A 14,090-nucleotide genomic window follows, 5' to 3' on the forward strand; every position below is an offset into this window, starting at 1 on the left:
CCTGATCCAAACATCCCTGTGGATCTTCTGATAGCCCTCTCTTCAGATGGCATGAAGTCTAAAATTACGACGTATTTTTGGAATATTATGACTTTATTCTCCTAAAATTACAAATTTATTCTTGTAATATATTGACTTTATTCCCCTGATATTATGACTATATTCTCCAAAAATTATGACTATATTATCCAAAATTACAACTTTATTCTTGTAATATTATATTTCTTCTCCTAAAATGATGATTATACTCTCAAAAAATTAAGAACTTATTCTTGTAACATTGATTTTTTTCATCCAAAAATTACGCCTTTATTCCCGTCAATTCACAATTTAATTTTTTTTCTCATATCCTAGTCGTTTGTCGATAGTTTTTTATTTTGTAAAAACTATTATTTTTATTATTAATAATAATTATTATATTAATTCAAGAAAATTACAACATTGAGGTTGAAAATTTGAAATGTAATAATCTGCTAGTAACATGGTGAATTACGCCCAAAGCTTCTGACGTAAAACAACTTCAAAAGAATTCACACCAACATGGAAAAGTTATGCTTATGGTTGCAGATGGAAACGAGGGATCCGACTTGTCTCCTTGGCAAGCTCGATGTCCGACAGCCCCTGAACGCAGCACACGGAGCCCCGCCAGACGCAGGGACAGGGCAGCGGGGGCAGCGCCACCTCCCGGTCGGCCGCACGACCGCAGCCGAGGCGGAGCGAACACAATCCTTCGTTACGGAGCCGCGCGGACCGAAGGAGGAGCAGGACACAGAGTGGAGCCGTGAGAGCGAGCAGATGTGAGCCGGACGACGCGCAGAGAACACGCTGCAGTGACGACGGAGAAACCCGCGATTCTGCTAACATGTGGCAACCCGCGTCGGAGCGATTGCAGGTAAGAGAAGCCCGCGTGTGCGTGCGCGTGAGTGTGCGCGTGGAACGCGTATTGTCGACAGGGCAGCGGTGAGTGAACGGCTGCTGCCGCCGCGCTGTGCGTGTGCGTGGCTCCAGCCCGGAGACACTCCACCACGGCCCGTGTGTGTGTGTGTGTGTGTGTGTGAGCAGCCACAGATGTTTTGTGTTGCACACACACACACACACACACACACACACACACACACACAGTTTTTCACTTGGCGGCGGCTCTCGCCTCGGTCTGCACTCGTCCTTTCTCTCCCCCACACACAGTCCTGGGTCATCTCTCTGTCTCTCTCTCTCTCTCTCTCTCTCTCTCTCTCTCTCTCTCTCTCCGTGTCTCTGCACACGGTCCGTGTGGACGCGCAGGTCTCTCCACGTTACACGAGCCCGGAGCGGTGCCACGCCACAATTCGCCGCGTAATCCCTGTTGTTATCCATCGCTGGAGAAAAAAAATGTCAATGGGGCGTGTGCGTGCGTGCGTGCGCGCGCGCGCGTGTGTGTGAAACGGTTCCTTTGGCTCCAAGGCCTCCTGCTCCATCCGACACACCGACCCGACTGCAGCTGGAGGCCTTGAGTTTCCCTTCGCGTTGCCACATCGGGATGCTTGGACCCCGTCTCCCTCCCTCCCTCCCTCCCTCCCTCCCTTCCAACCTGCAGCCCCCGTGACCTGTTAAGAAATGGAAACACACGCGCACTCGCGCACGCACACGTCGTTTATGACACGTAGTTTGATTTCCAGGGGCAGGTCGTCGCCGCCGCCGCCGCACCGAGCCCGGCTGCGCGTCTCCTGCAGTCAGACGTAATGCGCTCCAGATGTCGGCCCTCTGGACTCGCCGCCTGCCAAGTGAACTTGCACAATCCTCTCTCCTGCCCGGGCGTCGAGAAGAGAGATGGAATCACGACGTATGTTTTATTAAAACCGATAGAGTTCCGGTGTATGTGTCCCCTCCAGTGCGGGGTTGAGGGGGGGGGGCTGTAAATGATCCCATACACACACACACACACACACATGCACCACCTCCACCTCCCCACTGCGGGCCCTCCCTCCCTCTCTCTCTCTCTATCTTTTAGCCTATAACTGGTTACCACTGACAGTGATGCTTCATTTGTCGCCTAGCAACGTCCAGAACAGCCTGCCAGATTCTGGTGTCAAACAAGTCACCACCTACCCACACTTGTGCGTGTGAGTAACTGTAGAGCCACGTGGACGTGGTGCGAGGCTGCAGTGATCCGAGGTAAAAGTTGTATTTCTTTTTTGTCACAGTGATAGATGTGTGCGTTATTATTGCTGTGAGTTCATACGGAGGTCTCAGTCCGCCCATCTGCATGTGCTGAACAGCCTCACGAGTCCCAGGTCAGTCGGTTCACTAGTTGTTCTCCTGTATATTATTCTGCGGTGTCGTTTTTGCTGCACTCCGCCAAACACTTCCACACAGTGTCGTGCTCGATAGGTGTCTAAAGGAGTAAGTGTGTTCAGTCCAATCTGTGGGATCCTGTCCCGACTCAAAGTTGTCCCTGTGTTGTCCTGCCCCAATACTTTTTGGTAGCAACTGTTGACTTGACCATCCTGCTTCTGCCCGATGCGAGTCACTTTCCGGTGGTCGTGCGAGGAGAGCTTCCAGATGAGCCTGCGTGCCCTCTCTGTGATATTGAACGTGTATGGTTTCTGCGCTGTTACGTTTGTGAACATTGTGGAGCTTGTGCACGTGTAAAACGGGACTCTTTAAAGGAGCATTCCACCATGAAGATCAGTTTGGTAATCGTGTGGAGTATAACTCGCCCTTAAAAACAGCTGGAGCTTTTTTATAAGTCTGAAAAAAAATGACCGTGATGATGTTATCATGCATTCCTATCATTAAGGAGATTCTGATTTGCAAAAAGCCTTCGCATCAACGTCCAAATCGCAATTACTTTGGTCAAGACTCATCTCCAAATTTTAATGGATGTTGTGTTTTATTATTGTCAGTGAACCGTCACCTTTTCTTGACCAGCTCCGTGTTTATGGAAATATTTTCAGTTGACGCAAATCATTAAACATGGGAATTTGTCCCATCTCTCCATCTATCCTGTGTGATGTGACCACGGCACTACCAGGCAGGGAGGGTCATGACAGAGTTGCATTTTGGGGCATGTAGGATCTAAGTTCATGGAAGTGCAATACTAAATATGTGAAGGGAAATAAATCTTACTTTTGACACCCACCACTTCTACTACCATCAACTACTGTCAACTTGGAAACAGTGACACACTGAATGGCGACGTGTAACTGGATGGACGACTTCGTCAGAGGATTTGGGTCAACAAAGGGAAACCCAGGCTGTTCTGTTCCCTGGCTAAACTGCAGAAACGATGAATATAGGTTTACACGGACTGTCGGGATCTTTCGGATCAGTAAATTAAATAACACTATATAAAAAAAATGGCTGAACAATCCCTTAAAAGTGGTTATAGAGTCATAGCAATACCTGGCCATTCCCTGCTCTGTAACCATGGCGACGACCATTCTGTCAGCTTGTATCCCTCACCTGTTTGGATTTGGGAATGGTGGTGTTTTTTTGTTTGTAACTGTAGCTGAATCTGTCAGGTAGAAGATCTAGAATATACCAGTGTTTATTATCTGTTGTTGTGTGCCGTTGTTTTCATTCACTATGGCATCCGTCCATACTTGTGCTGCTGTCCTCTGTTGCCATAGCAACACCCAATGTCTTGCTGCATTCGTGTCTCGCGCTCAGGCAGGGAGGAGGAGGAGGGGGGGGGGTGCAAATGGAGGCAGTAGGGCTGAAGATATACAGGTCATGGACACTGGAGTTACGCAGTTATTGGTGGAAAACTGCATTTACACGGAAAACCACCAAGTGTTTTGGAACCAAAGTGTGTGTCGCGACGCTACGCGACGGCGTCACTCTTTTCCTCGGTTCTGCTTTGTCCGCCGTTGTGTTTCTACTTCCCCATCCCTCCCACTTCCCGCTGACCATATACCTCCGCCAGTTCCGTGACCCTTCCTCCCCAATGCAGGCAGAGGCCACATTAGTTCAATGACAGATTTCGCAATGAAATGCGGTGATCTGGGCAAAAAAATGCACATTCTCATATACACTTACATGCAAGTTAACACAACTCCTACTTCCCTTTTTAATATCTCCAAAATGCGTTTTTTTTTTTTTTTTTTTTTTAGCTCTGTCAGCATCTTTTTTTTTAGCAATGGTTTCCACTTTTGATACTTTAATGTGTGTGACACTGCTGCGCAGAGGAACAAGATGTGGACCTGACAGTGCAGAAATAACCGACTGAGGGCAAACACAGACAAAAGCGTCCCATTGTACGTTCGTCTTCATTTGTTTCTGTCTCTGCCCTCCTTTATTTGTTTCTATGTCTGTCTGAGGTCGCCCTGTGGCCACAGCTATGCTGTTGAGACTGTGGCCTCGGTGGCAAAAACGAAACCACGGGCGGACTGGCACAGAATTCTCATGATTCCTCTGCTCGGTTGTTTCTTTTGCAGCCAGCGCACATTTGCCTCCTGTGAACAAATGGGTGTTGGTTCGCTGGTTCAGCTCTTTGAATCTGATGAATTGACATCACCATCTCCTTTTGGGGAAGTCGGACTTTTTCTTCTTTTAAAAAAAGTTTTTTTTTTCAAGAAATGCATTGGACTTGTGAGTTTCGTTCCTTCCGATTTGTAATAATGGTCATTAGTTTGCCAAAAATGACAGTTTCAGCGGTGTAAATTCAGTATTTTGTCTTTTACTCTGCACTTGTTTCTGGACAGAACATTGTACACTGTGGTCTTCCTTTTCTTTTTCATGCTGTGTCCTGGTTTTTGTAGTCTGGTTCAGACCTCCATTTGCTAGATTAGGCCTGAGGCAAGAATTCTGGCACTGCAAAGATGCACATAAACGTCTCTGCGTGCCCACACAGTGTGTCGTGTTTAACCATATGTCGCGAAACCACGTTCTCCCAAACCTCAGCAATGTACAGTCTCACGTTATTTGATCCCATAAGAAAAGAAACAAATCGGAATGTTAAACTCAAAATCCATGCACATATTAAACAAAGTACACATTTCCCAAGTGCAGCATGATCCAGCCTTAAAGAGGCACAACAATCCAAACAAATCTTCTCAAATGATCCTCGTTTTCGTATATCAATTGCCTCAGTGAACAAAACAATAGTTTGCAACTATTTTGATAACAAATGAATCAACTTCTCTAAGCAAAAACTGACTGATCCACGTCTTCACTGATGTAAGTTGCATCAGCAGCTGTTACATCTCCTTCCATCTTCGTGACTCTTTGCCATGTGGTGTGTGTCGCAGTCAAGAGCCTCCTGCACAATCTGTGTCTGGGGTTTTGTTTTGAGCACTTTTCTAGCTCTCATCCCTCAACTCTCTCAGCACTGTCTGACATGATTCTTGCGTAGGTGGTAACAGAGGTTAGTGGTGGTGTTGGAGTTTGTTGTGGCGTAATTTGCGAGGACAGCTTTTAACCCAAACCACATCCGTTGCAGTACAACGAAATAAAGTATTACATATATGTAAATAGAGTAAAAAGTTCTGAAGTGACTAAGACTTATGAAAACCAGTTAGTGTTGGCTGAGGTCCCTCTTACTGATGAATGAGCAGACAGAATACAGATCTTTAATTCCTCAGGAGAAGCTTTAGACGCCTTTCCTTGGACATGGTGCATATTATAAACATACTACTTTGTGCATGGGTGAATAATGGATCATATGTAAAAATGGATCATTTCTGCTTTTGGAGCTCAAGAGGTAGAGCGGTTCGTCCACTAAGCAGAAGGTTGATGGTTTGATCCTCGGGCGCTCCAGTCTGCATGCCAAAGTGTCCTTGGGAAAGACACTGAAACCCCACATTGCGCTCGACGGCTTTGCCAGCAGAGAGTGAACGGTGTGTGGGGGGGGAAGCATTGTGTCTATATTGAGACAGTTAAAGATGTTGTGGTGGGTTCATCGTTTACGTCAAAGAGACTGCCAGACACACAGAGACTATCCCCCCCAGGGCTTTGAGGTTTGAGTACTTTAAATTCCCGCCCCGTCCTACAGAATAACCCACCAGTCATAACATCCGGTCACTGACCTTCTCCCTCCTACACGCCCTCGTGCTCCAATCACAGTTGGGGAAAAACAGGCCAGGGACCTCCCACAGTCCACTCAGGGGGGGTTGAGGCCATTCAGATGTATTTCCTCTCGTAAACTGTGCCAGGCTCAGAAGGGGGTGGCTGTAAACACGTACGGGGACAGCTTCGGAAGTGGCACTGGCAAGTCCTGCCCACTGGAGGGGTGCATCCTACTTCTGGTTTTGGAAGTAATTGACACCACGTGCTGGGTCAACTTCCTCCTGCTCTACCTGTGGACCACTGCGTAAATCCTTCAGCGCGTGGTTACAGAAGGGACAATGTGTTTGTGTGTACGACGGGGGTCTGAGCTACAAACAAGGGCAGGATTGAGCAGGTCGCCAGTACAAAATGACGCAAGGTTTGCTTAGCCATAGAATAGAAAAGTCATTGTTTGGATTGGAAAGACTTGTTCTGTTTGATTGAACTGGCCCTTTTGTCAAACAGCGAATTCATGAACAGTTCAGTTGATGTGTAACTCTAGCTCCTGTGCTGTTTACTCACTGGCAAATGGCACAACTGAAGAAAGGAGTCATTCTACCCTTTCTATGCTGGTTGATGTGGTGATGTTTGTTTGATTTGAGATGTTCCCAAAGAAAAAAAAATCATATTTTTTAAAGGTACCCTGGGTTATTTTTGGCCACACGTAGCTCAAACGGGCAATGTTTACACGAGTCGGTTCCCGTCTGGTTAGTGTCTTGTGCGCTCACTCACGCATGCATGAGATGATACAAGTTCCTGCCAATGGTTTCTTACAATGCCACCGAACAACAGGTGGCAATAACAGACTCAAGCTGTTTTCAGACATGAATCCGAGAAAAATGTCCATAAAATGTCTGGAAGGAAAAGTTCTGGAACATGTCTGGAGCAACAATTGTGGACAGTTGTGTTCTTGAATACAGCCCCTTTTGGAAAAATTCAGCAAAATGTCCGGACTTCGTTGCATGTCGGAAAGCAGCTTAAGGAACAAAGGGATACACCACCAGAGGGGCTGGTAGGAAGAAGACTTGCGGACCCACGGTGTGGGTGTAGATTAGCGGTGTTACCTCCAGATGTTGGCACCTTCATCAGACAGTGTGAAGACCGCCTCATTGACGTCACCAGGTTTCCTTTTTGGGCATTTGGGTTTATATCTGAAATCTTGCCAAATAGATGCTTTTTTCACTGAATCCTCCGCCGTGTCGGTCACCTCTCCTCCCTTCACGTGAAAAGACTCCACCGCTCTGTGATTTAAACTTGCGTCTGACTAATTATTGACTGCTAGTATTAACTTTGTGTTGCTAGGCAACTCCACAGGGCACCTGTACGTTTCGTCAGCTATCGGCGGACCAGTGCGCAGTTCAAGTTTTTTGTTTCTATCCTTAGAAGTTTACTCCCACTTTACCACTGAGCCAGATCATGACACGCTGGCCTCTCTTAAAGCTCTATTTCATACCCCGTTTCATATTCCGTCTCCTGACCATATTGACCAACCGTAATGTGGTGGTAGGGGCGATTGCAGGTGTTAACCCAACATTGAAAGCCCATGGCATTTGATACAGCATTTGCTCATTCCCTACCAGTTTTATGATTCTATCCTAATTGCCAAATATCGCAGTGCCAGACCTTGTGATTGTGACCCTGGACCATGTCTGACTCTACACTCAAATGCCGGGCTGGTGATTCTCTTTTAAAAAACCTGACAGATGCGATGCAGAGCAGAGGACTAGACAACAAAGAGAGCCGTCCTACTGTCTTACCCTCTTCCAGCACCCGGCAGACCTGCGACATCTGGTTCAGAGCTCTACACACTCTTTCATCAAGTGTGTCTGGGTTGGTGTATGAAGATGTTACTCAGACGGGCTAATACTGTTGACAAAGACTTTTGGTCCTGAGGTCTGTGAGCTCCCGGCAAAACTTTACATCACTTAACCTCATTTTGTCTCTGGGGTAAACCAGTAGCCATTTGTGTATGGAAAGGACTGTGTTTTCCCAGATTATCGTGCTTTTTAGACACAGAACATCTGCCCATTTTACTTCCACCCAGCATCTTAACATCATTTCCAGCTGTCTGGTACAGTTTGGTCATGATCACACCCCTTTAACGCCTATTTTGTGTGTCCCAGTAGGGGTTGCAGAGGTCTGTTTTTACCCTTTTAGGCAGTGCACGAGACTGACCTGAGATCTTCTTTCCTGTAAGAATGCTCCCTGAGGGGGGAAAACGTGCAACTTTGCCATCTGTGACCTGTTAATCTCATCACTGCAGGAGGCAAACGGCACAAGACGAGTCTCCGAAGCCTGTCTCCTCGACTTCTCGTGGACACGATTGTTCACGAGATGTGTTTTCCTGCATTTGCATGCTTTTGAATGCTCAGTTCAAGACTGTGTACTCGTAGAGACTCTTTTAGATATTAGCACGTGTACTTGTCTTGATGACACTTAGTAATCAGAGACACATGAGGGCAGGAGTTCAGAATTAACTGGTAAAATTGGGTCTGTTGCTCCATGTTTTAAATATTACTAGTGACCTCAAAAAATCAACTAGGCTTATTTCAAATATTGTGGGATATAGTTATATATATATATATATATTACTCGTTATACGGCCCTTGAGAGCCGTAAAATATAAATAACTGAAATGTTATAAAAGTCACACTGTTGGAGTTTTGGCAGGATAAGGCTATTTTTTTGTTTTTATTGAAACGTACTATAAACAAAAATTAATCACATGGACACTGGCAGCAGTGACTTAGTGCTGATGCTTTTAGATGCTGCTAAATATCCAAAGCTATGGGGTTTTGACAGTAAATGTCATATTTGGCTTACAAATGACCAAACGCTCTGATGCGGCTTTACAGCGAGTCTAAATATGGGAGCGACAACGTTTAAATGATGAGATCAAATTGAATGAAAATGCATGTGGACACACAACACATGGACTGTGATATCTTTACAACCAACAGCAATTTATTTTTTGTTTGAATGGCGACTGAAGAATCAAAGTGTTGGTAAGAAGTCAAGCCATCATACCATGATATTTTTTTCTCTCAAATCACTGGTAATTATAAATGATCTAACTTTTAAATGTACATGCAGTTGATTGTTTACTTTATATTTTCTCATGAATAATGGAAACTAACCTTCAAGGGATGAATGTGTGTGTACTGTACTGTATACATGCACTGTGTAGCCCAGCCTCATCATACAGTGCATCTCAGTCAGCACTACGGCTGTAGAATAAAAACTGAAATCTTATTTTCTTAAATGATAAAATAAGATGTTTGGAAATAGGCTGTTACATCTCAGTAATTGTTTTGAATGATCTCCTTAAATCCTTCAAAAAGGGGGATTGTGTTACTTCACTTATACAATCAGATAAATAATCCACATGCAGAGGCTTAAACTTTAGTCAAACATTTTCATTGTACACATGGAGATCAGGCCCCTTAGAGTCAATCTGAAAACAACACTGTTTTTCATAATCCGTAAGAGGGACCTGGGTTTTCTCGTGACAGCAGCCTTTGTTTAGTATTTAGATCTCAAGTGTAGACAGGACCTTTGTCTCGTAACCAGCTAAAAAATCCAGTGTAGCCCACGGTGGCCTGACGGTGGAGACAGAAAACCTGCCTGGGTCCAAGTTATAGTCCGAAATAGAATCAATAACAGCAGCAACTTGATGAGGAGACTGTTGGGAATTGGGAAATAAAAACATTAAAATGCAGTGAAAATATTATGAATAGAATTCCAGCTTTACTCCACGAGCGGCCATCCGCTCCGGCTTTTGCTCCTGGTGGGGGGTGGAGGAGTCGGGGAGCCCACCACAGGTCTCCAAACACCCCCCCCCCCCAACTCCGTACTGGGGCCAACCACAGGAATGTGAGCCGCTGTCAGGAAGCTGTAAAGTGCTGACGCGGAGGTCAGCAAGCGTTTACACACATGTGGCTTTACTTTCACAACTCCATTTTACATTTTCTCCTTCATCTGCTCCTTGCATTTTTTTTTCATACCTCATCTGTGTCTTTGTCCTTAATTTCATTATTATGATTATTTTCTCTCATGTAGGCCCCACTCTGGTCCACTATGGTGACTGTGCCTGCATAGGGTCCAAGCAGTTTTACTGTATTTCTGCTCCAACAGATTTTACTCGGCATCAAATGGATTATGTCAGCAATAGTTTTGATACATATCTTGTCATTTGTACAGACGGTATTTCACCATTATACGAACAAAATGCTTCACAAACAGGACCCAGAAATCTTATTGTTATTTTTTTTAAGAATACTATTATTTTGCTGACAGGTATATGCAAGGATATGCTATAGAATAATCTGATGTAATGTAAGTGGGGCTGCATTTAGTAACTGGACCCCAGACCTGTTTCTTGAAGTTGATTGAGGATGTTCTCCAAACCGACAGAACAGTGAAGATTGATGATCGCCTGTATTGGCAGGATTTACTATTTTCATCGTCTGGAAATGTTGACCATCTGTTCTGTAAAAGATGGACATTGTGCAGGTCCAACATGGGAAAACAGTTTCAAAGAGCCAAGTAGAAAAAGAAAAAAAGAGAATGGAAGCATTTGTAAAAGTAATCTGTATTTAAAGAGGAACGCCACATCAATGAATTAAGTACCTCCGCCAAGGCAGTTATGATTTCACCCCCTGTCCATCAGTTAATTCTTTTGTTGGTTGGTTTGTTTGTTTGTCAGCAGGATTACGCAAAAACTACTGAGCAAATTTCCACAAATCTTTGTGGAAGGATGGGACACGGGCCAATAAAGAACCCATTTCATTTTGAAGTGGACCCGGACAAACATAGTGTGTAGGAAAAAAAAATTGTCATAACTCTCTTTAATTTCCTCTAAATTGTAAAGTAAGCTAAGCCAAAAATACGTTGTCTTTCCTTCACTGTTACAAAAAAGCCAAGATGTTGTGTATCTAGTTTCTTGTCTGTACTTTAAGACCAACATGTCCATGACAATATTGTTGTAGAGAAGGCTCCAGTGGACAGAGGTCCTCCATTTCATGTGACCCTTCCTTGGCGAAAGTGCCCTGAGAGTCATCGCTCTTCATGTGAGCCGAAAGTGGCTGCAGCAATAGTGTTGGGGAAGGTGTCAATCTGTGTACGTCCCTAGTTTTTTGGCAGCGTGGCTCTATAGGGATGGCAGTGTCCACCTGTCAGACTGATCCCATGGCTTTAACTTTTGTGCCATCAGCAGGTTTCGATTTTTAGTTTTTTTATGGAAACAAGTCTGACAACTGTGAGATGGATTGCGATGACATTTGGTTCGGACATCCGTGGTTCCCAGACAATGAATTCTAATGACGTTTCCCTTTAGCACCACTGTGAGGATGACGAGAGTTTGTTGCTGTTGGATGGACTGGCTAAACGTTTGCAATGCACATTTAGGTCCCCATCCCCCAGGACAGATTATAATCACTTTAATGATCCTCTGACTTTTCATCTGGTGTTAAAATTCCAGTTTGTGCAATACTTTGGTGTCATGGCCAATAACCAGTAAAAATTGATGGCATTCCCATTGGCCCCAGCTGTTTTTCGAATTAGCAAAAGTTAGCATGTTCACATGTTAAACTAAGATGATGAACATGGTCTAAACATAATATCTGCTCAACGTCAGCACACTAGTATTGCTGACAGTACTATTTAGCTCAAAGCACAGCCTCATAGTGCTGCTGGCATGGCTATGGAGCAGTATGGAGCAAAATGTTGGCAATGGTAAAGGTGAAAAATAAAACGAATGACATACAATAACCATGAAAAGGCGAATAAGAGCAGTCCTTGAAGCGAGCACAGCAAGTTACGTCTTTTTCCACAGACTCAATATACAAAACCTGTTAAGATTGTGTTGGCACCTGGAGAGAGGTCACCCAGAGAAGCTGCACAGAAACAGACAAGTATCAAATTGCTGAGAGAATTATTAGATAACCCCCCCCCCTCTCAAATGTTGTACTGGAATTTCATTTGATTTCCAGAGCTCCCCAATAACTGTGGTCAGGCTGCAGACACCTAGGCCAGCAGGAGTGCCAGGCGTGCCGTTTTACGTCTTAGCTGTGTTCTCACGAGCTGCTCAGTTTTCGTCTCTGACTTTCTCGAGGAAGCCCAGAAATTCCACAGGGCGGGACGCGCAGCGCCGTGCGGTTCTGCTCGGTCTCAGGAAACACTGGCCCGTGGATTGTATTGTACGAGAGCAGGCAGCTCTCTACTCTTGTTTTGACCGAGGCAGCGAGGGCAGAGTTCCTTTCTCCTGCTCCCCACATTCCACTTTCTGCAGAATAAACCATCTCGCGTCCCGCCGTCATTTCCAGTCTTCACTATTTTCCTTGCACCAGTTTCATACGGTTTTCTTAGCATAAAACTTTATATCCCGAAGACTTTAGCCCCAAATACCGTCACATTCCATACTGTACTATAAATCTACTGTTTTTCGCAGTCATAAATGGCAAAACACTCAGATGAGAGTGTTGTGGGGGTTGCAATGTTTTTGAGACTCCAGCAGTGTTGACAAGTAAACTACATATGTTTGAACCACAGGCCCACACTTGTCTGTTTTCTTAAAGCACCATGTTTGACTTTCTTTCTCCATCAGCACTTCCAGACCATGCTGAAAACGAAGCTGAATGTGCTGACGCTGAGGAAGGAGCCGCTGCCCACGGTGATCTTTCACGAGCCTGAGGCCATTGAGCTGTGCTCCACCACGCCGCTCGCAAAGAACAGGACCCATGCTGGATACAAGGTAGGATCACATGGGCCTAATAATCCCCCAAATCCAGCACTGTGCCTGAACAGTAAATCCCTAATAGCATTAATGCATTCATAATCCAACTGTTTTTCCCTTTCTTTTTGGACACACAAGTTCAATTCATTGCCATGTGCTACTCCAACCAAGGCACTTTTGGAAGTTTACGTGTATGTGTGTGAGCTCTGGCATGGATGTGTTTGTTTTCCTCCTCTCGCTGGCTCTGCTGAGTGTCAGATGTAGGGGTTGAACCAATGAGCTGTTGGACTTAGTTGCAGCCCTTTCTCTGTTGTCGAAACAGAAAACCAACGGGGCTGCAGATTAAAATAGCAGCAACACATAACACTCCCCACCAAGTCACTGAGTGTGTCTTTGTGTCTCTGCCCACCTTGTGCCACAGCATTGTAAGCATAACAAATAAAGCGAGATGCCTGTGGTCACATGTGAGACAACTTCAAATGACTCTGCGGGTACGAGGATTTACTTTTTGTGCTTTCAATGTTGTGTTTGGTCACTTATGCTGTATCGTTAACAAGCATGTCGGGAAAGGAGTTAGCGCTTCTTTTTTTTTTCTTTTTTTACTCGGCCTTAATAAAACAAACATTTCATATCTAGTTGCCCCCAAAATGTTGAGGAAAAAGTAATTCCCTTTTTGCCAAGAAAAACACCTGGAACTTGCAGTCCCCGTGTTTATTGGATTACTTTACAGAAGAGCACACACACACACACACACGCGCGCGCACACACACACACACACACACACACACACACACACACACACACACACACACACACACACACACACATATGCTGTCTAATATATATATATATATATATATAAACATTTCCAAGGAAGCCAAGAGACCAAAACTGCTTAGGCCTTATCAGCACTTCCCAAAAGTGAAATGTGAACATGAAGTGAAAGTCGGCAGAGCAGAGAAGTTTTGTTTAGAGAAATACATGCTGGCATGGCAACCAGCATGGCTTTTTATTGGCTCATGGACTAAGGTCATGGACTAAGGTTTGTTGTAGTTTGCATGTAGACTCATGGAATAGTAACTAAAGCAGTGGTAGTCAAGAATTATGATCAATTTATTTCACTCCATACTCTGTGAGGTATGCATCATACTTAATTTCCAACCGATCAATCATACATTTCCTATTCCCCCCTTTTTTTGTTGTTGAAAAAATGTGGGGGTTTTTTCCGATTGCATTAAGAAGAGTCCAGATGTAACCAGCTGTTTATCCAAACTCAACAGTGCAATACATGCACATAGCTGAACCCGGCATCCCCTCTCTGTCGAGTGTGAAT

General features: G+C 44.8%; 1 protein-coding gene across 3 annotated transcripts in view; it reads left to right on the forward strand.

Annotated features, from left to right (window-relative positions):
• Window positions 1-718: 718 nt before the first annotated feature.
• pid1 (phosphotyrosine interaction domain containing 1) overlaps window positions 719-14,090 on the forward strand; it is a 36,545-nt gene continuing 23,173 nt past the window's right edge. For 2 of the 3 annotated variants that reach the window (XR_007031702.1, XM_035623141.2), the window contains exons 1-2: window positions 719-892; window positions 12,629-12,775. Coding sequence is in view for 2 of the 3 variants with exons in the window: in XM_035623141.2 (XP_035479034.1) it covers window positions 863-892; window positions 12,629-12,775 (177 nt within the window). In the remaining variant the exon portion in view is untranslated. Of the gene's footprint in view, window positions 893-2,035; window positions 2,152-12,628; window positions 12,776-14,090 lie in introns of those variants that run through there. The other variant, XM_035623142.2, reaches the window with a different exon arrangement.

This window comes from Scophthalmus maximus, chromosome 11 (assembly GCF_022379125.1).
Source record: "Scophthalmus maximus strain ysfricsl-2021 chromosome 11, ASM2237912v1, whole genome shotgun sequence".
Taxonomy (NCBI): domain Eukaryota; kingdom Metazoa; phylum Chordata; class Actinopteri; order Pleuronectiformes; family Scophthalmidae; genus Scophthalmus; species Scophthalmus maximus.